This window comes from Podarcis raffonei, chromosome 13 (genome assembly GCF_027172205.1).
Source record: "Podarcis raffonei isolate rPodRaf1 chromosome 13, rPodRaf1.pri, whole genome shotgun sequence".
NCBI lineage: Eukaryota > Metazoa > Chordata > Lepidosauria > Squamata > Lacertidae > Podarcis > Podarcis raffonei.
Window position 1 is genome coordinate 50,960,995 of NC_070614.1, and position 19,383 is coordinate 50,980,377.

General features: G+C 46.9%; 1 protein-coding gene across 1 annotated transcript in view; it reads right to left on the reverse strand.

Annotated features, from left to right (window-relative positions):
• Positions 1 to 1,618: 1,618 nt before the first annotated feature.
• LOC128400135 (hydroperoxide isomerase ALOXE3-like) overlaps positions 1,619 to 19,383 on the reverse strand; it is a 28,637-nt gene continuing 10,872 nt past the window's right edge. The window contains exons 4-14 of the mRNA XM_053362170.1: positions 19,224 to 19,346; positions 17,021 to 17,124; positions 15,106 to 15,278; positions 13,699 to 13,842; positions 11,953 to 12,156; positions 6,736 to 6,822; positions 6,456 to 6,625; positions 5,232 to 5,353; positions 4,325 to 4,425; positions 2,702 to 2,872; positions 1,619 to 1,930 (exon numbers count right to left, since the gene is read on the reverse strand). Of these exons, the coding sequence (XP_053218145.1) occupies positions 1,739 to 1,930; positions 2,702 to 2,872; positions 4,325 to 4,425; positions 5,232 to 5,353; positions 6,456 to 6,625; positions 6,736 to 6,822; positions 11,953 to 12,156; positions 13,699 to 13,842; positions 15,106 to 15,278; positions 17,021 to 17,124; positions 19,224 to 19,346 (1,591 nt within the window). The 3' untranslated portion in view covers positions 1,619 to 1,738. The remainder of the gene's footprint in view (positions 1,931 to 2,701; positions 2,873 to 4,324; positions 4,426 to 5,231; positions 5,354 to 6,455; positions 6,626 to 6,735; positions 6,823 to 11,952; positions 12,157 to 13,698; positions 13,843 to 15,105; positions 15,279 to 17,020; positions 17,125 to 19,223; positions 19,347 to 19,383) is intronic.

The following is a 19,383-nucleotide window of genomic DNA, read 5'->3' on the forward strand; positions in this document are numbered from 1 at the left end:
AACCATTACAGAATCATAGAACTGTAGAATTGGAAGGGACCTGAGGGTCATCCAGTCCATAGCTGTCAACTTACAGATTTGAAAATAAGGGACCAGCAGCCTCGAAAATAAGGAATCAGCAGCCAAAATAAGGGATTTTCAGGGCACAGGTACGTTCAGCTTCTGAGCCCCTCCGAGCCAAAGGCAGAAAGCCCAGCCAGCAGCCAAACGAAGCCTCAAGCGGTGGTTCCCACAGCGCAGCAACCCGGCAAAGGGGATGCAGCAAGGAAAACCACCATCACCTCTCCGCTGGGAAGCGCTGAGCAAAGGCGAGTCCCCAGGCAACGCGGCCGATTTGATTGGCACAAGGCATGCAAGCTCCACCCCCCAGTCGTTCTTAGACTCCTTATTGGGTGAGCAACGCAGCCAAGCAACCCAGTTGGAGCCTCCCTCCTCCCTGGCCGGCAGGGAGGGAGGGAGAGGAGCTGCTTCCTTTGAAACCCAGGAAATTTAAGGGACATCATCAATAAGGGACAGCAGCGGGACACGGCACTAGGTTAAGGGACTTTTCCGCCAAATAAGGGACAGTTGCCAGCTATGGTCCAGTCCAACCCTCTGCAATGCAGGATTCTCAGCGAAAGCACCCATGACAGATGACCATCCATTAATATATCTTGTGCCCCAAATATTTGGTTTTGGTGAGTTGTGGAAGTAGTGTGACTATTTGGGATACAATTTGAATTACTTTTTTGAGGGAGATGTATACAAACGCCCCCATTTTCCTAGCAATCGGGGTGTCTTGAGTTACCCATGTTTCAAATGTTGTGGCTTTAGCTCAGGCTTTGCTCAATGGGGTGGTGCCCCCCAAATGTTTCAGACCACAATTCCCATCAGCCCTGGCAACATATGATCATGTCACGGATGCTTAAGTTGAGATTCCTGCATAGCAGGGGGTTAGACTAGATGACCGTTGGGGGTCTCTTCCAACTCTACAATTCTGTGACTCTATGGCTCTCTGTTGGCCAATGGGAGTTATGTTCCAAAACATCTGGACGCCACCCTGTGCTTGCAGTAGGGTGTAGGATTATTGTGACCAAGGAACAAAGCCGCAAGCAGGAGAGTCAGAGCAATGTTGGGCATCTGCTTGAATCCAAGGCTGTGGCTATGGAACAAACTAGAGTCTCTTGGGATCAGCTCAGGTTGTATATATAGTATGTGTAAATAAACCATATATCATAAAGACACCACAGTCTTTGCTGTGCCTCATTCCCAAAAGGGAACACAAACTCTGGGGAGTGTCTGGAACCCCTAAAACCTCACACGACTCTGTGTTTCCTTGAAGAGGGCCTGTGAGCAAGACGTGTCTGAGCTGAAACGGGGGGGGGGGAGGAATAGCAATAATCCCTGAGCGGCTTGAGCAAATGGAGCAGCAGAAGAACAAGCAGTTCAGTGAAATGAAGCAGAGTGCGTGAGGAACCTCATTAGAGAAAAAAGCGTGACGCTGTGCAAGTTGAGGGCCCTGCTAGAAGACGGTGCTAACTGTATGTCATAGGATACTGGGGCTGATGGGAGTTGTAGTCCAAAACATCTGAAGTGTAACCTGCAACACCCACTGCAAAGTGACTCACTGCGCTGAGGCTGATATTCACTGCATCTATGCAAATCATACTTATCAGAATGTGCGCCCAAATATAGGCAAATGTAATACGGTAACAAATATCGGAAGAGCGGCATGAGACGGATTCACCACCCGCAGAGCTTAAATAGCGACGCTGTTCTCGATCTCAGGCGGGTACAGGTACTCATAGCCAGAAGGGATCAGTTTGGAGACGGACTCGTTCCTTTCCTCGATTTCCTGGGAGATCCTGAGCAGGTCCTGCTGAAAGGCCTCAATGAGACCTTTTGGGGCATCCTCCGTGAAATGCTCCTCAGGATATTTCCCCAAGCGTATCTGTCAAAAAGAGGGAAGCAAGAATAGCAGGCTGAGCAACAATAGCAGGCCCCAAGAGGCAGATACGATGGCGTTCCAGGGTGGGGTTGCCAGGTCAGGATCATCCCAGACCCTGAAGATTTGAAGGCCCCTGTTGATGTCACAGGGCAGGCCCTGGAGATGGAGGTTAATTGGGAGAGGGGAGGAGAAAAGAGCAGAAACCACCCACACCCTTGCAACCGGTTCCTGCCAGGCTGTAGCTTGCAAACCGCATGCACAGTCTTCATAATATTTTCACTGTTATTATTAAAGGCACTCTTCATCTTTTAACCACAGAACTGTAGGGTTGGAAGACATCTTGTTGAATGGTCTCTTTAAATGTGAAGGTTCATTATTGCTCTGCAAGATGTGTATTTCTTTAAGGGCCAGAGCAAATAACATGACCTAGTTTTACAGCTATGAATCAGTATAGCAGGTGCTGTTAAGTTGTGTTAATTAAGCTGGGTCAGCAATTGGGTATAGTATATAAAGAGCAGGACCTAGCTCTCCCAGTGCCCTGGGGGTTGGGTTGGTGAATGGGTCATGCTTATTGATATATTATAATTAATGTAAAAGGAGTTTTTGTTTTTGTTATTAAAACCTAGCTAAAGTTCGTGTTCCTTGTAATGTGTGGTCTCCCCAGCAATATTTCTGCAGCACAACTAATCTGCAAATAGCCAACACATCTATCCCAACCCCTGGCAATGCAGGAATCTCAGCTCAAGCATCCATGGCAGACGGCCACCCACTCACCATATCTGGAGATTTGGAACTAAGCAACCACAGGGTGCTCAGGATGGTGCAGGTGGTGTTGATGGCCGGGATGGTGTCTAGGTAGCCCTCCAAGTTTGCCGCCCCCTTGGTCTGAGGCGGCGGCTTCCTCATGGACGGGGGGAAGTTGGGCATCCACGCTCCCAAATCAAACTGCGAATAAAAGCAACCGCCCCCCCCCCAAGGATTAAGAACGCAAAGAGGTGGGCTACGCAATCAAGAGGCATACAAATTTGTGAAATAAAGATAAATACAGGTGGAACTTCGAAAATTAGCGGACCAACACCAGCTGATGACATCGCTCCCCAAATCAACACAGACTGTGGAAACTTCACATTGGGCTTCAAGCATCTGGCATTGTGTGCCTCCCCGTTCTTCCTCCAGACTCTGGGTCCTTGGTTTGCAAATGAGATGCAAAAGCTGCTCTCGTCAGAAAAGAGATTTGGGGAGCCATGTCATCAGCTGGTGTTGGTCCGCTGTGCTTCATTAAGTCCAGGGTCAACGCAGCCGTCTACCAGGAGATTTTGGAGCACTTCATGCTTCCTTCTGCAGACGAGCTTTATGGGGATGCTGATTTCATTTTCCAGCAGGACTTTGTCACCTGCCAACACTGCCAAAAGTACAAAAACCTAGTTCAGTGCCCATGGGATTACTGTGTTTGATTGGCCAGCAAACTCGCCTGACCTGAACCCCATAGAGAATCTATGGGGCATTGCCAAGAGAAAGATGAGAGACAAGAGACCGAGCAATGCAGAAGAGCTGAAGGCTGCTATTGAAGCAGCCTGGTCTTCCATAACACCTCAGCAGTGCCACAGGCTGAGAGCATCCATGCCACGCTGCACTGAGGCAGTAATTGATGCAAAAGGGGCCCAAACCAAGTACTGAGTACATATGCATGCTTCTACTTCTCAGAGGTCCAATATTGCTCTATTTGCAGCCCTTGTTTTGCTGATTTCATGTAATATTCTAATTTTCTGAGATTGTTAATTTGGGGTTTTCATTAGCTGTACGCCATGATCATCACAATTATACCAAATAAAGGCTTGACATATCTCGCTTTGCATGTCATGAGTCTATCTCATATATTAGTTTCACCTTTTAAGTTGAATTACTGAAGTAAATGAACTTTTCCACGATATTCTAATTTTCCGAGTTTCACCTGTATGAAAGCTCTGCTCCATCGGAAATCTTGTTGGAAGTTTCAGGAGAAAGAAAAGACCTCGCCACACATCACATCGTTAAACTGTGGAACTCGCTCCTGCAGGAGGCAACGAAGGCTGCCAATCTGGACGGCTTTGAACGAGGATCAGACAAATTTATGGGCTATGGATGGCTACCGGCCGAAACAGCTACGCTTTTCTCGTTTGGCCCATTGACACCATAAAAGTAAACTGGTTCAACAGTCATTTTAGCTCCCCAGAGAACCATTAGAGCTTTCTTCAGGGTGGGGCATCTTGGAATCTTTTCCCAGGATTCATTGGGGCAAGCCATGACAGTTAAAACTATTATATAAAACCCAATATAGGTTTGTAGCCAGGCCTGCTTAGTCTGCCTCGCGATGTCTACCTGCCTGGAGGTGAATATGAGGGAGCACTCCTGTCCTACCTGCCCACTGTTGACGGCAGAGTGCTGGGCCGAGCTGGTATAAATCGCCATCGTGAAGAACTTCTTGACCTCTTTCACAGTTTTGAATGCGGAAGGGATGCCTGCGAAGAGGAAGAGGAAAGCTAAATCCACAACAGTTATTAATCAGGAGCGAGTCCTTTCAATAAGGAGGGGTGCAATATATGGGCAGGCACACGCATTGTGTTGCCATATGCAAATCTCGTTAGATTTCTTTCGAAAACTATGTAGTCCTCATGATGATGAAGATCAGCTTTAAAATAGTGAGCATCTACTAATGGTTCCATACCGTCCGACATTTCAAGGATAAATTCCAGGACACAGTTTTCCAGGACACCATCTACCCATTTTTTCTCACAAGGGAATGGCGGCCATTTTGAACTTTGTAATCTTGCACGATTTCATGCCACAACCCCCCCCAAAAAAACCAGTGCTTTTTCCAGGCATGGCACCCAAAAATGCACGTTTTGGGGTGCTGCACAAGATTGCGGCCCTCAAAAATGCTTTTTTGGGGGGGTCGCAGTACAGAAACATGCGAAATCATGGTATGCAAAATGGCCACCATTCTCTCGTGAGAAATAACAGAGTGTTGTGGGTTTCCTGGGACACTTGCAGGGTATGTGGGTGCTGGCCCTTTCAGGACCATTGAAACTTCCAAGAGTCAGTTGGCAGATATTTTCACTTTCCATTTTATGGAGATTATTCACCTGTTTGACCTATTGACCATATACCTCAGTCCTATGTGATTTAGAGTTCATTGAACAGCATTAAGGTACACTGAGGAGCATGGCATGCATGGTTACTTTTATAACCATTGGTGGAGTCTTAACCCCCTCCCTCTGTTCATTGCTATTGGATATCCCTTAATTTTATGAGGGCTGGGCAATACCAGAGGACTCTTGTTGCAGGAAGCCTTTTGTGAAGACGTCATGTATCCAGGACTGCAGCTCAAAATCATCCTGCACAGAGCGGTCGTCATTGTAATACAAGTCGACAATGCCAGAGACAAATCTACGGGAAAGAGTCAAATAAAGGGGAAATAAGAGAAAACTCAGCTTGCAGAATTGAGACCTCTTCATGGACCACTTGGTCCTCCACTCACAGAAAAAGGAGATTGTGGGGTGCAAAGTCTCCTCCACATCCAGCACATTAAAAGGTAAAGGTACCCCTGCCCGTTCGGGCCAGTCTTGCCAGACTCTAGGGTTGTGCGCTCATCTCACTCTATAGGCCGGGAGCCAGCGCTGTCCGCAGACACTTCCGGGTCACGTGGCCAGCGTGACAAGCTGCATCTGGTGAGCCAGAGCCGCACACGGAAACGCCGTTTACCTTCCCGCTTGTAAGCGGTCCCTATTTATCTACTTGCACCCGGGGGTGCTTTCGAACTGCTAGGTTGGCAGGAGCTGGGACCGAGCAACGGGAGCGCACCCCGCCGCGGGGATTTGAACCGCCGACCTTTCGATCAGCAAGCCCTAGGCGCTGAGGCTTTTACCCACAGCGCCATAATAATAATAATAATAATAATAATAATAATAATAATAATAATAATAGGGCTGTAAAATAGAAATAGAGGAGGGAACTGGATCAAGGGGTTATAGCCATTCTGAGCTACAACTACAGATGCAAAATTCCCTTTATTTTGTCAATGGAGAGCTCCTAGGAATTAGTTGTTGTTGTTGTTGATTTATTTATACCCTACCCATCCACTCTGGGCAGCTTCCAACAGAATATATTAAAAACACAACAAAACATCAAACATTAAAAACTTCCCTAAACAGGGCTGCCTTCAGATGTCTTCTAAAAGTCAGAGAGTTGTTTATTTCCTTGACATCTGATGGGAGGGCGTTCCACAGGGCGGGCGCCACCACCGAGAAGGCCCTCTGCCTGGTTCCCTGAAACCTCGCTTCTCGCAGGGAGGGAACTACCAGAAGGCCCTCAGCGCTGGACCTCAGTGTCCGGGCAGAAAGATGTTCCACCACCTGAGTCGGAGCCCCCCAACCCCCCCCCTTGTATTCCTGCGCACAGATGCAAACACACACACACCACGTCCACATCCTTGAATTTTGCTCCAGGCAAAATGGAGACCGGCACAGTCCCACCCATGCCCTTCCCTGACCTCTCCACGGCTGCCCAGATCTTCAGGCCGTCCTCCTTGTAGTAATAATTGGGCAACGAGGACACCCCGCGAGCTTCCAGGTCTTCTGAGAGGCAGAGGGAGGAGTAGGTCATGGTCTTCAAGTCCCTTTGCAGCAGCTCAATCAAGCCCTGGAGTCCAACGCCAGTTGCCTGGAGACATGGCGTGGGGGAAAGGGAGTCACAACCTGGAAGGAGAAGGTCTAGGAGCAGCAAAACCTGATTCTTCTCAGGCGGGGTAGCAAGACCCCAGGGTAGCTTACCTTGTCGAAGACGCCATCCTTTGAAATGAGGCGCTCCCGGGCCAAGGCATTGATGTGGAGGGTGTAGCGGGTGTGGGGGATCAGGAGCTGTAGAAGACAGGAGAGGACGGCTTTGTTAATGGCTTAAAAAAAAAGATAAAGCGACCCCTGATCATTAGGTCCAGTCGTGACCAACTCTGGGGTTGCAGCGTTCAACTCACTTTATTGGCCGAGGGAGCCGGCGTACAGCTTCCGGGTCATGTGGCCAGCAGGACTAAGCCGCTTCTGGCGAACCAGAGCAGCGCACGAAAATGCCACTTACCTTCCCACCAGAGCTGTACCTCTTTATCTACTTGCACTTTGACATGCTTTCAAACTGCTAGGTTGGCAGGAGCTGGGACCGAGCAACGGGAACTCACCCCGTCGTGGGGATTCGAACCGCCGACCTTCTGATCGGCAAGTCCTAGGCTCTGTGGTTTAACCCACAGCGCCACCCGCGTCCCTCCTTTGTTAATGGCTTAATGTACATCAAAATGGGAAGTGAGTCTATAATGTGCCAGTATTGTATGCTGTGAAGCATGGCTTGAAATTTTGAAGTACTGACCAGAGAAGAGTGCCAGACCAAGCTGACGGAATGGCAAGATTGACAGAAAAGATCAGAAACCAGGAAGACCAAATATTTGTGAAAGACTGGGATAACTTTTAAACGTACAGTCATACCTCATGTTACATTTTCTTCAGGTTGAGCGTTTTCAGGTTGCGTCCCACGGCAACCCGGAATACCGGAAAGGGTTACTTCCGGGTTTCTCCGCTCGCGCATGCGCAGACGTGCAAAATGATATCACACGCATGCGCAGAAGCGGTAAATTGTGACCCGCACACTCGCAGACGCTTAGACGCGGGTTGCGTTCCTTTCAGGTTGCGAACGGGCCTCCAGAACGGATCCCGTTTGCAACCAGAGGTACCACTGTATTTGAGAGACCACTGTAAACAGTTGAAATCTTTGGCAGGAATACAATGACACTAGTAAAGTAACATGAACTCTGGATTCTAGGGATATACAGTGGTACCTCAGGTTAAGTACTTAATTCGTTCCAGAGGTCCGTACTTAACCTGAAACTGTTCTTAACCTGAAGCACCACTTTAGCTAATGAGGCCTCCTGCTGCCGCCTCACTGCCGCAGCACGATTTCTGGTCTCATCCTGAAGCAAAGTTCTTAACCTGAAGCACTACAGTGGTGCCTCGCAAGACGAAATTAATTCGTTCCGCGAGTTTTGTCGTCTTGCGATTTTTTTCGTCTTGCGAAGCACGGTGTCGGGAAAGTTTTGGAAAAGCTTCAAAAATCACCAAAGTCTTCAAAAACCTCAAAAAAGGCTACCACACCGCGTTCTATGAGTTGCTCCTCGAAGTCAAGTCGCAACTGTATTAACGGTGTTAAGAAAAAGGAAACAAACAAACTTGCAAGACGTTTCCGTCTTGCGAAGCAAGCCCATAGGGAAAATCGTCTTGCGAAGCAGCTCAAAAAACAAAAAACCCTTTCGTCTTGCGGGTTTTTTGTCTTGCGAGGCATTCGTCTTGCGAGGTACCACTGTATTTCTGAGTTAGCGGAGTCTGTAACCTGAAGCGCATGTAACCTGAAGCGTATGTAACCCAAGGTACCACTGTATAATATATGTTGTTTAGTCGTTTAGTCGTGTCCGACTCTTCGTGACCCCATGGACCAGAGTAGGCCAGTCTTCCACTGCCTCCCGCAGTTTGGTCAAAATATAATAGATAGATTACAGTAAAAGATGCAGGAAATTTTTTTAGAAATGGAACCCATAGAGGGAGGAAGGAGGTCTGAAGGTCTGAGAGAACCTTTTTCCAGTTTCCCTTTTGTTTTTGTTTTTTGGAATTGTTATGCTTGTGGTGTATAATCTCTATGTAAAACTAATTTTAAAAAGATTCAGGCAGGTAGCCGTGTTGGTCTGACACAGTCGAAATAAATTAAAAAATTGAAAACTTGTCCAGTAGCAATACCCAGAACAAACTTAGTTGGTCTCTAAGGTGCTACTGGACAATTTTTTAAAAAAATTACTTTAATTTTAAAACCTATTTTTAAAAAAGAAAATTTTGATTGGTGTTGAAGAAGAGCATACCAGATTAATCATTAATGGGGCTATGTTATTTAACTCTGCTGGCTCCGGTGATCAGCCCAGAATCACATGAAAGAGACAGTAATCCAGGTCTATGCATATGCTAATCTGTGCACATCTACAGTGGTACCTCGGGTTACATATGCTTCAGGCTGCATACGCTTCAGGTTACAGACTCCACTAACCCAGAAATAGTGCTTCAGGTTAAGAACTTTGCTTCAGGATGAGAACAGAAATTGTCCTCCGGCTGCGCAGCAGCAGCGGGAGGCCCCATTAGCTAAAGTGGTGCTTCAGGTTAAGAACAGTTTCAGGTTAAGAACAGACCTCCGGAACGAATTAAGTACTTAACCCAAGGTACCACTGTATAGCAGAATGTGGTCGATAGCACTGGCTGAGAAACTAACATGCCAGGTGAGAGTGGCAAAGGGCAAACACAACCCACATTCCTTTTATAACATATGGCAAATGTTTATTGAATGCATCAATTGTTCAGACTGTGGCAGGAATCCACTCAGCACTCATGGGAAAATGTGGCTTGATCTCTGAAAGCAGGCATGTCCAACGTTCGTTTCGGGGGCCTAATCCAGCCCGCCGGTCGGTTTAATCCAGACGCTGTGGCAGTTTATTTCCTGGGGTAAAACAATTGTAAAAAAAAACGCAACTCAATCCTAAAAAAAAGTCAACAACTTTGGACAGCCCTTTGGTTGGTTGGCCCTCATGGCCCTTTACTTCATCAAATCTGGCCCTCTTTGAAAAAAGTTTGGACACCCCTGTCTTAGCGTATTCAAATGAAACTTTAACACATGATAAGAGCCTGTGGTGTCTTCAGGACAGGTTATTCATTGTTTACTGTTGTAATAATTGTTTTCTCAAAATTTATCTTCTGTACCATGAAAATAAATAAAAGCATTATTAAAAAAAGTGAGCATCCATCTTGGGTGCCGTACTCTCTTTGTTCTAAGCTACTGAAGAGAATGGATGTGCTTCCTTTCTGTCTCCAGTGCAGTCTTTTAGGTAGGTCCGGTCCCAAGTTCCACCAGGCTCAAGGACACAGAATTGGCAGCCTCAGACTTCCGGGTTGGCGCCATCGTCTAATGGCGGATTCCCTCCGAGCTCCGGAGGGAATCTGCTCAACAGGGGTCGGGTTCTGCCGCGGCAGCGACGCGGGGACCCTTAGAAACCACAGGCGCTGAAGCCTGTGGACCTGGTGACTCGGTGGGCACCATTTGCGCGCCCCCCGACCCGCAAAGAAGCCTTTTTAAAGGCTTCGGAACGGGGGACAGAGGGAGGTGTGGTGCTGAGAGTTCGACTGCTTCCCCTGCTGAGTGAAGCCACATGCCATGGATGGAGAGCGCTAATTTCTTCTTTTGAACTTTTGGATCAAAAGTAACGACCCGTGAGTAACACGGTAATTGGACTTAAAAGGGAAAATTATTTCTGGGAATTCGGCAAGACCGGGTAAGGTGCTAAAAAGGAAGTCAACCTGCCCGCCTTGTAAACATCGTAAAGCAAGGATTTTATTACTAAGGTTGTGTGAATGTCTTTTTTTTTGTGGAAAAGTGCAATTAACTTTATATTGGGCCAATTTAAGTGACTGTGCTGGAGGATAAGAGAACGGAATTCACCCCTCCCCCAAAACCCGGGAGCGATCGGGGAGAGAGCCTGTGGAAGAGGTTTATAGATTTTGACAGCTGTCAAATTAGCTGTCAAAGTTGGGGGGGGGAAAGGAGAACTGTGTCTTTGCTGTCTTTGCTGGTTACATCTGATACAATTTGGTAACAAATTGTTAAAAACAAAGAAGAAAAGGTTAATTTGTCATTAAGTAACTAGAATCCCTCTAGAGGGGGTTCAGGACATTACAAAAATGGCTGTAAGTGGAAAAATACTGCCTGAACTGGAAAAGACCTTCCGTCTTTTGGGAAATCTACAGAAGCAGACAAATGTTTTGACTATGACAATAACAATGAAGGGAACAGTAAACAAAATTGCTGAACCTGGAAAGGATATGATTCAAGCTCCTGCAGATGAACAGGGAAGTGTTGTTGCTGATACAAAAATCCTTATAGCCAAACAGGAGAAAGAGTCTGAGTCATTTGAGATGCCATTTAAAGAATATGAGAAAGAAGGAGGCGCTGGGATGTTGCAGATGGCTAAAGAGAGCCAGAGGCCTGTTAAGTTGGAAACAATTGAAAATAAGAACATGACAATGAAAGTTTGGCTGGAAGTGAAGAATGGAATCTGGAGAGATCTCCTCTTATGGGGATCTGAAGACATATGGAATATAAATATGGACAGTACAGAGTTTGGAGCCTTTGGGACATTTGAACTTATGAGAAGCAAGAAACAAGATTTTGGCTCCATTGTTAAATATGGAGGTCTGGCTGGAAGAAATATGGATTTTACTGGAACAGAGCCTCTTCGAGATTCGGAATTTAAAATAAAGGACTATCAAGAAAACCGGCAGAGAGAAATTGAGAGAGGGTTAAGTGCCTCGGATGTGAGATCGCCAGGCTGATTTTGGATGGACTGATGGACTTTGGTTGGGGATCGAAACCGGGAAAGGGGGTGGGAGGGCTTCGGGAATTTAAAGGGTGTAAAAATATGATTCTGTTTTAATTAAGTTGGCTTTTGCCACTAACATAAAAATGGGGAATTTGGGGAGAGATTTGGGGCCGACCTTAGCAAAAGGTTATCAAAAATAAGTGTTTCGTGTATAAAGATTGGGATTTTTAAGTTTAAATAGGTTAATTAAATTGATGGAGGAATTTAGGGAAAGTATGTTAAGAATAAGTTTTGAAATATAAAGATAGAGGTTTAGAAGTTAAAATTTGTTTAAGATAATTGAATTAGAGGAAATAAGGTAAAGTGGGGGGATAACAATTGCTGAGCTAAAAATTGGAATTGGAATACAAGAAGGGCAGGTGTGGGGAAGTCAAGGAAATTGGGTATGGAATGTAATTACGGTAAACTTTTTAAACTGCTGTTTTTCTTTTTCTCTTCTTTTTTCTTTTTTTCTTTTTCTCTTTTCTGTTTTCCTTTGTATTCTTTTTTGAAAATTTTAATAAACATAATTTTTAAAAAAACACAGAATTGGCAGCCTCACCTTATAGAGCGGGTGGCACATGGGGAGGTGGCGCAGGGTGGCGATGGTGAACACCTCCGCCAGCAGGTGGGTACGGAGCAGGTGGGTGAGGACCTGGTGCACCTGGAAGTCAGCGTTTCGCACCCAGGTCTTGGCCAGGATCCAGTCCCATTCGGAGTCACTCGGCAGGAAGATGGGAGCCTTTGGGCCAGGGGTCTGGCTGAGCTGTGGGAGGTGGCAGAACACAACATTGGCTCCATTAATTCCTACTCTCTGTTTCCTGTTTCTTGGACAGTCTCTGTTAGGTTGTGGGTGAACATATCAGACGACACAGCGATTCTTCAAACAGCTCTTGTTTATTCAGGGGCCGGAACAGAACTGAGCTGAAGGGCTCAGTCCGCCTGCTTATATAGAGCTCCAGTACAACGTTACTCTAGCAACTTTCTAAAACTATCCAATCACTGAACGTCACTTTCGATCCTTCATTTGCATAACTATCTACAGTATCCCCCCGCTGGCCCAGGGGGAGAACTTCAGTAAATAACAGTCTCTTATCGGTAAAAGGACCTATACCATGACTACAGAGGTTTCTCAGGAGTCTTTGGTGAGATTCTTCATCAAAAGCTTTTTGATAAATCTACTTACAATAAATTGTAAGTTCTCTGCCCTGCTTATCAGGCTCTGGGATGCTGTCACGAGATCAGGAGAACATCCCAGAATCCAGTAAGCAAAGTAGAGAAATTGACAGCTCTTTCCATGCCAGGAAAACGTAGCACAGAAGGAGCATCACAGCTCTTTGCGTTGCATGCCATTAATTTGCGGGATTTCAAATGGCCATCTTTCAATCATATAAGTGCCACCAGCAGCAGGTCAGCAATAAGTCACACAGTGTCGGCGAAATTAACTCTTCATTCAAAGAAGCGAACAGCTGAGAAGTCCAGGCCTAGTGAGCACAGCAACTATTCCTGGTAGATCTAGTCCAGGCATCCCCAACCTGCGGCCCTCCAGATGTTTTGGCCTACAACTCCCATGATCCCTAGCTAACAGGACCAGTGGTCAGGGATGATGGGAATTGTAGTCCCAAACATCTGGAGGGCCGAAGGTTGGGGATACCTGATCTAGCCCCAATGAAGTCCTCAGGCCTTCCCACAGCTCCCTAAGTCTCCTCTTCCCCCAGGACCTTCCTAAGCAATCTGAGACTCCTTCATCATGTCTCTCTTTGCTCCGCCCTTTTCATTCCTCCCCATGTTCTGGGAGACCAGGCAGGGAAGGGAGCTGGTCGCAGCAGGAGGGGGAAGACACCCTAGATTCTTCACCATCCTGACTCATTTCTGTTTCCTGGCCCCCTTTCTCTCCTGGCGCCGAGTCTGAACTGCTCTCTGCCGCAGCCTCTTCCTGCTCACTAAACCCTGTTGTCTCTTCAGCTTCCGACACCTTCTCCTCCTAGTCTGCTCCCTCTTCTGCCTCTTACAGCTCGTTGTCGTTCCGCCACCACTCCCCAGGCACTGAGCCTTCTTCCCTCGGGGGCTCCCTGGCTGGTGCCTCCCACCATTCCCTGGTACCTAGTCAGTCCATGACAGTAAGGTTGAAATCGTGCACGTCAACTCTGCAAAACTGACAGCATTACCCAAGGTTGCAGAGTACTGTGGAGAACCACCAGAGGTCGCCTTCGGTCCATGATGGAGCCACAGCCTCCCTTCCCCACTGCTATCTCCCAAAGGCAGATCCGCAGCATCTTCTGAGCCCCCAGCCGCCCCAACCTGTTACCTGGATGGCGAGGGGCATAAGCTGCTCCTGGGCTGTGAGATACAGCAAGCACAGGGGAGCTGCTAAGTATTGCTGGCGGTTGTTGTTGATTCCTGCAGAGAGCCCCTCCAGGATGCGGTAGTCAGCAATGAAGATGGAGCCCTTCTGTTTGGGAGAAGAACACAAGCCTCGGTCAAAGCTCCATCCGGTATGCAGAATGAGACCCTCCCTGCCCGCAGACTGCCTCACAAGAGCGGTGCATGCTCTGGTTATCTCCTGCTTGGACTACTGCCATGTGCTCTATGTGGGGCTACCTTTGAAGGTGACCCGGAAACTGCAACTAATCCAGAATGCGGCAGCTAGACTGGTGACTGGGAGTGGCCACCAGGACCACATAACACCAGTCCTGAAAGACCTATGTCGGCTCCCAGGACGTTTCCGAGCACAATTCAAAGTGTTGGTGCTGATTGGCAGAAATGACTGGCAGAATCCATGACCAGGGAGAAGAGTCGGCAGAAGAAGATTGGAAAAAATTTAAGGACTATTTACAGAAATATTGTAAAATTAAGCAATGTTGAATGATGTTGGATTGAAATTAAGTGGTTTTTAGCTGTAATGGTATAAAGGAATATGAAAAAATGGTTTTTTATAAGTAAAAATTTAAGGTTATAATAACCTAAGATGTTGGATAGAAAATAAGGTGTTTTTATAAGCTGTAATGCTTCGAGATAAGGATTTGCTGAACAAATAATTTGAATTGGACTACAAGAAGGGGAGGTATGAGGAGGTCAGGGAAATATGTCATTGAAAATTAAGTATTGTGAACTATATGTGTTTTTAAATTTTTTTGTTTGTTTTTTTGTTTGTATAAAAATTGAAAATTTTAATAAATATCTTTAAAAAAACAACAACAAAGTGTTGGTGCTGACCTTGTAAGCCCTAAATGGCGTCAAAGGCCCAGTAGACCTGAAGGAGCGTCTCCACCCCCATCGTTCTGCCCGGACATGGAGGTCCACCTCTGAGGGCCTTCTGGCGGTTCCCTCCCTGCGAGAAGTGAGGTCACAGGGAACCAGGCAGGGGGCCTTCTTGGTAGTGGCGCCCGCCCTGTGGAACACCCTCCCATCAGACGTCAAGGAAATAAACAACTCTCTGACTTTTAGAAGACATGTGAAGGCAACCCTGTTTAGGGAAGTTTTGAATGTTTGATGTTTTATCATGTTTTTAATATTCTGTTGGGAGCTCCCCAGAGTGGCTGGGGAAACCCAGCCAGATGGGTGGGGTAAAAATAATAAATAATAATAATAATAATAATAATAATAATAATAATAATAATATATCATCATCATCATCGGTGTGCAGCTTGTGTGCCACTTCTGGTGCAACAGCGTTTCCCCATCAGCCCAGCTGCAGAGCGTTTTCCCTCCTCACCTCCAGCTCCTTTTGCAGTGTGGTGGAGTCCCCAAGGGACTTGGCCACCATGTCCTGAGTCACAGGGAAGTTGGATGGAATCTCTGTGCATCTTTGGATCATTCTCGGGTTCAGGCCGTTCAGAAACTGGTACCCAAAGAACGCGTCGTCCTTCCAGTGCTTCACGACGTATCCTAGGAACAGAGGGAGCTGCCTTAGACTGTGGAGTCAAAACAAGCGAGAGCCTCAAAACACAAGAGCATCAAATCAGGGTGAAGCGTGTTGAGATTCCCCTGCATGGGGAACATCTGATATGGGAAGGGTCTCAGTTCCTCTCTTCCTGATCCCAGATAGCTTAGTCTACCTTTTATGTGGGCCTGCCTCCAGGAGTCACGAAACGAATGCAAAATTAATAGAAGAGTCCGATCTCCTGGTCAGTTACCGATCAATTTTATTTTATTTTTTAAAGGTGCATTGAGGTTTTTTTTGTTGTTGTTAGGGGGTTTTTTCTGGGGGGGAAGGGGGCTGTACAGTTTTCCTTTCAGTGTCAGGCAGTGTGGTGTAGTGGTTAGAGCCACTCCCATCATCCATGATCACTGGCAATGCTGGCTAGGAATGATGGGAGTTGCAGTCCAACAACATAAATGGTTGAGAAAGGCCAGCTTAGAGTGTCTAACTAGGACTCGGGAGATCAGGGTTCGAATCCTCACTCAGGCCTGAAGCTCACTGAGTAGCCTCTGTCCAGTCACTGCCTCACATTGCAACCTACATCAAGGGGATTAAATGAGGAGTGGAAAAACTATATAAGCCACCTTTCAGTCCATGGAGAAAAAGGAGGGATATAAATGCAACCAGCCAATCAATTTCTTGTTCTCTTTTGCTGTCTACTAACCTGCCCTGTAGGGATGCAGGTGGCACTGTGGGTTAAACCACAGAGCCTAGGACTTGCCAATCAGAAGGTCGGCGGTTCGAATCCCTGTGACAGGGTGAGCTCCCGTTGCTCGGTCCCAGCTCCTGCCAACCTAGCAGTTCGAAAGCACGTCAAAGTGCAAGTAGATAAATAGGTACCGCTCCGGTGGGAAGGTAAACGGCGTTTCTGTGCGCTGCTCTGGTTCGCCAGAAGTGGCTTAGTCATGCTGGCCACATGACCCAGAAACTGTATGCCGGCTCCCTCGGCCAATAAAGCGAGATGAGCACCGCAACCCCAGAGTCAGCCACGACTGGACCTAACAGTCAGGGGTCCCTTTACCTTTACCCTTAACCTGCCCCGTATCGCCCAGCTGAAAGCCTCAAAGACTGGCCTGCTGCATTGGATTGGTAATTATGACATTCAGTGATCTCATTTGCTCAAGAACTTATAACTGTTTTGCAACTGGAGTGGGTTAGGAGGCGATTATGCAATTTTCCCAGCCTGATTGCTTTGTCAACGCCAGTTATTACTTCATACCATTAACTAGTTGCAAACTGTCTCAAATTGCTTTAAGTTGCTTCAAATTTCATTACAGGTACATTGCTTCATTATTTTACGGACTTTGCTTTATAGCCAACAAATTCTGCAAGCTTTCCTGACGCCATTAAGCTTTGGACGCCCACAAACCGAGCTACTCCCTGTTCCGCTGCTGAGCAAATTAAAAGCTTGACTGAAGGATCCAGTGAGCACCAGCGCGTTGGCCAGCATTTGACGCTAACCTCAAATGGATCTCCACATGAGCCAAAGGAGGTTTGGGCACGTTAAATCAGTGGCAACCACTTTGGGGGCTTCACAGGTCCCATTCACAGTAGGAACCATTGTGTTACTAAATCAGGAAAGAGCTGAGGACCCAGATTTCTGGAAACCAACCCCCCCCCATCTCTAGGTAGCTGGAAACGAAATTCACACTATGGGGGTCTATCAGAGGCTGCTTGCAGTGAGTTTTGAACAGGGCTACCATCTTACTGGACAAATCCGTCTCGGTGAACAAGAAGACTTTGTTGATATCTTCCAGTTTCTCCCAGGACTCTTGGCTAGTGGAGTACCCTCTCAGCTTGAGCTCTACCTGCCTGGAGTCAGAAGGGAACAAAGGGGGGGGAGTGAACATCAAGGGATGAAATGTGCTCTTCCTTGTCCTTTAAAGGTGCCCCATGAACAGGAAACCGCTGCCCCCCCCCACTGCCGCCGCCAATCTATTACAGTGGTACCTTAGTTCTCAAACTCAATCCGTTCCGGAAGTCCGTTCCAAAACCAAAGCGTTCCAAAACCAAGGCGCGCTTTCCCATAGAAAGTAATGCAAAACAGATTACTCTGTTCCTGACTTTTAAAAACAACCCCTGAGACAGCAATTTGACATTAATTTTACTATCTAACGAGACCATTGATCCATAAAATGAAAGCAATAAACAGTACTCCAGTCACACAATCAATCAATCAGTAGCTGAACTGGGTTCCACACAGTCACACACACACACACACCCCAAAAAAAGAGCCACAAAAATGCAAAATGAATAGCGAAAACGGACAGCGTAACACTCAAATCGGAAGCATAACACTCAAAAAGGAGCACGTTCAGCTTCCGAAAAATGTTCGCAAACCAGAACACTTACTTCCAGGTTTGCAGTGTTTGGGTTCCAAGTTGTTTGAGAACCAAGGCGCAAGGTACCACTGTACTTACTGAAAGCATTTGCACACTGCAATAACAATACTATTTGGGCAGTTTCCAAAGCTAAAATACAACAGCGAATCAACCATCAATAGAAGTCAAGGCGAGAATTTCAGCAGCGGCCAGTAAAACAGTGTAATACGATACAGAGAGCATCACTAAATGCAAGAAGCCATCGTCTCCACCCTATGACATTCTCATGGAGGAAAGACATGGTGGATGAGCAATCTCACATGCACTTTCTGAGGTGGCCTGCCGGGCACCAGCCTTGTCTTCCTTTTGGAGCCACACAAAGATAGTTTTTTGCTGGATAGCTCCGTCGGTTAGAGTATGGTGCCGATTATACCAAGCTCGCAGATTCAATACCCATATGGGGAAACTGCATATTCCTGCATTGCAGGGGGTTCGAGTAGATGATCCTTTGGGTCCCTTCCAACTCTACAATTCTATTTTCCTTGGGATTTGGGCAGCGCAAATGATATGATACTGAAATGTTTCATCTGCTATCATATGTGTACATAATTTCATTATTATATTATTATTGCTTTACTTTGGTTGTCAGTCACTTTGGGACTTTTTTGGTATTATTATTATTATTTATTATTATTTATCATTTGTACCCCGCCCATCTGGCTGGGTTTCCCCAGCCACTCTGGGCGGCTTCCACAGAGACCAAAAATACACCAAAATGTCACACATTAAAAGCTTCCCTGAACAGGGCTGCATTAAGATGTCTTCTGAATGTCAGGTAGTTGTTGTTCTCTTTGACATCTGGTGGGAGGGCGTTCCACAGGGCGGGTGCCACTACCGAGAAGGCCCTCTGCCTGGTTCCCTGTAGCTTTGCTTCTCGCAGTGAGGGAACCACCAAAAGGCCCTCGGCGCTGGACCTCAGCGTCTGGGCAGAACGATGGGGGTGGAGACGCTCCTTCAGGTATACTGGTATGTCCCACATGGCAGATTTCTGAGGGGATATCCTGAGATCTTTCCTAGGCACTGTAGGAGGTGCGAATGGCCAGAGCAACATTGACTAGCGTTGTTCCTCCTTCCAGAATTCTCCTTCCCCTTGTCTGCTTGTTATGTATTCAGTGGTCTGTGTTTGCCTGAGCTTGGGTCTGGACTAAGGATTCTGAGCCCCTGTGTTCTGATTCGATACATGTTGTCCAATCGCAGAACATTTCAGGATTTGGGCCTCTGCCATTGGCCCTGAAACTCTGAGTCATGATTCGCAGTTTGGAAGTTTAGACAGCCAATCACATTGAGAGTGGGAGTGGCCCAGGCCTTCAGAAATGTATATAAGCAGTTGCTTTGCCCCTGTTGTCCAGTTCTGTTAGTTCAACAAAGGTTCTTGCTGTTATCACTGTGTCTTGCCTCGTGGGAACCCACCTACACTTCACTGTTCACCACAGACCCTGGGCTGGAACTGCCTGTGCGTAGCCCAGAAAATAGTCTGCGTTAAGGAACGTGATCTGCCACCTACATTGCGGCTTCTTTCCCCAAACTTACTGGGCTTTGGAGCGATTGACAAAATCCGCCGCTTTGACGAAAGAAAACCTGATGTTTGTGTCCAGTTCCTTGGGGGATGCAACGTCCAGATGGAAAGGGACGCCCTCAGCAAACTTCTTCCACCTGTGCAGAAGGAAATCAAGATCACAATGTCATGGAC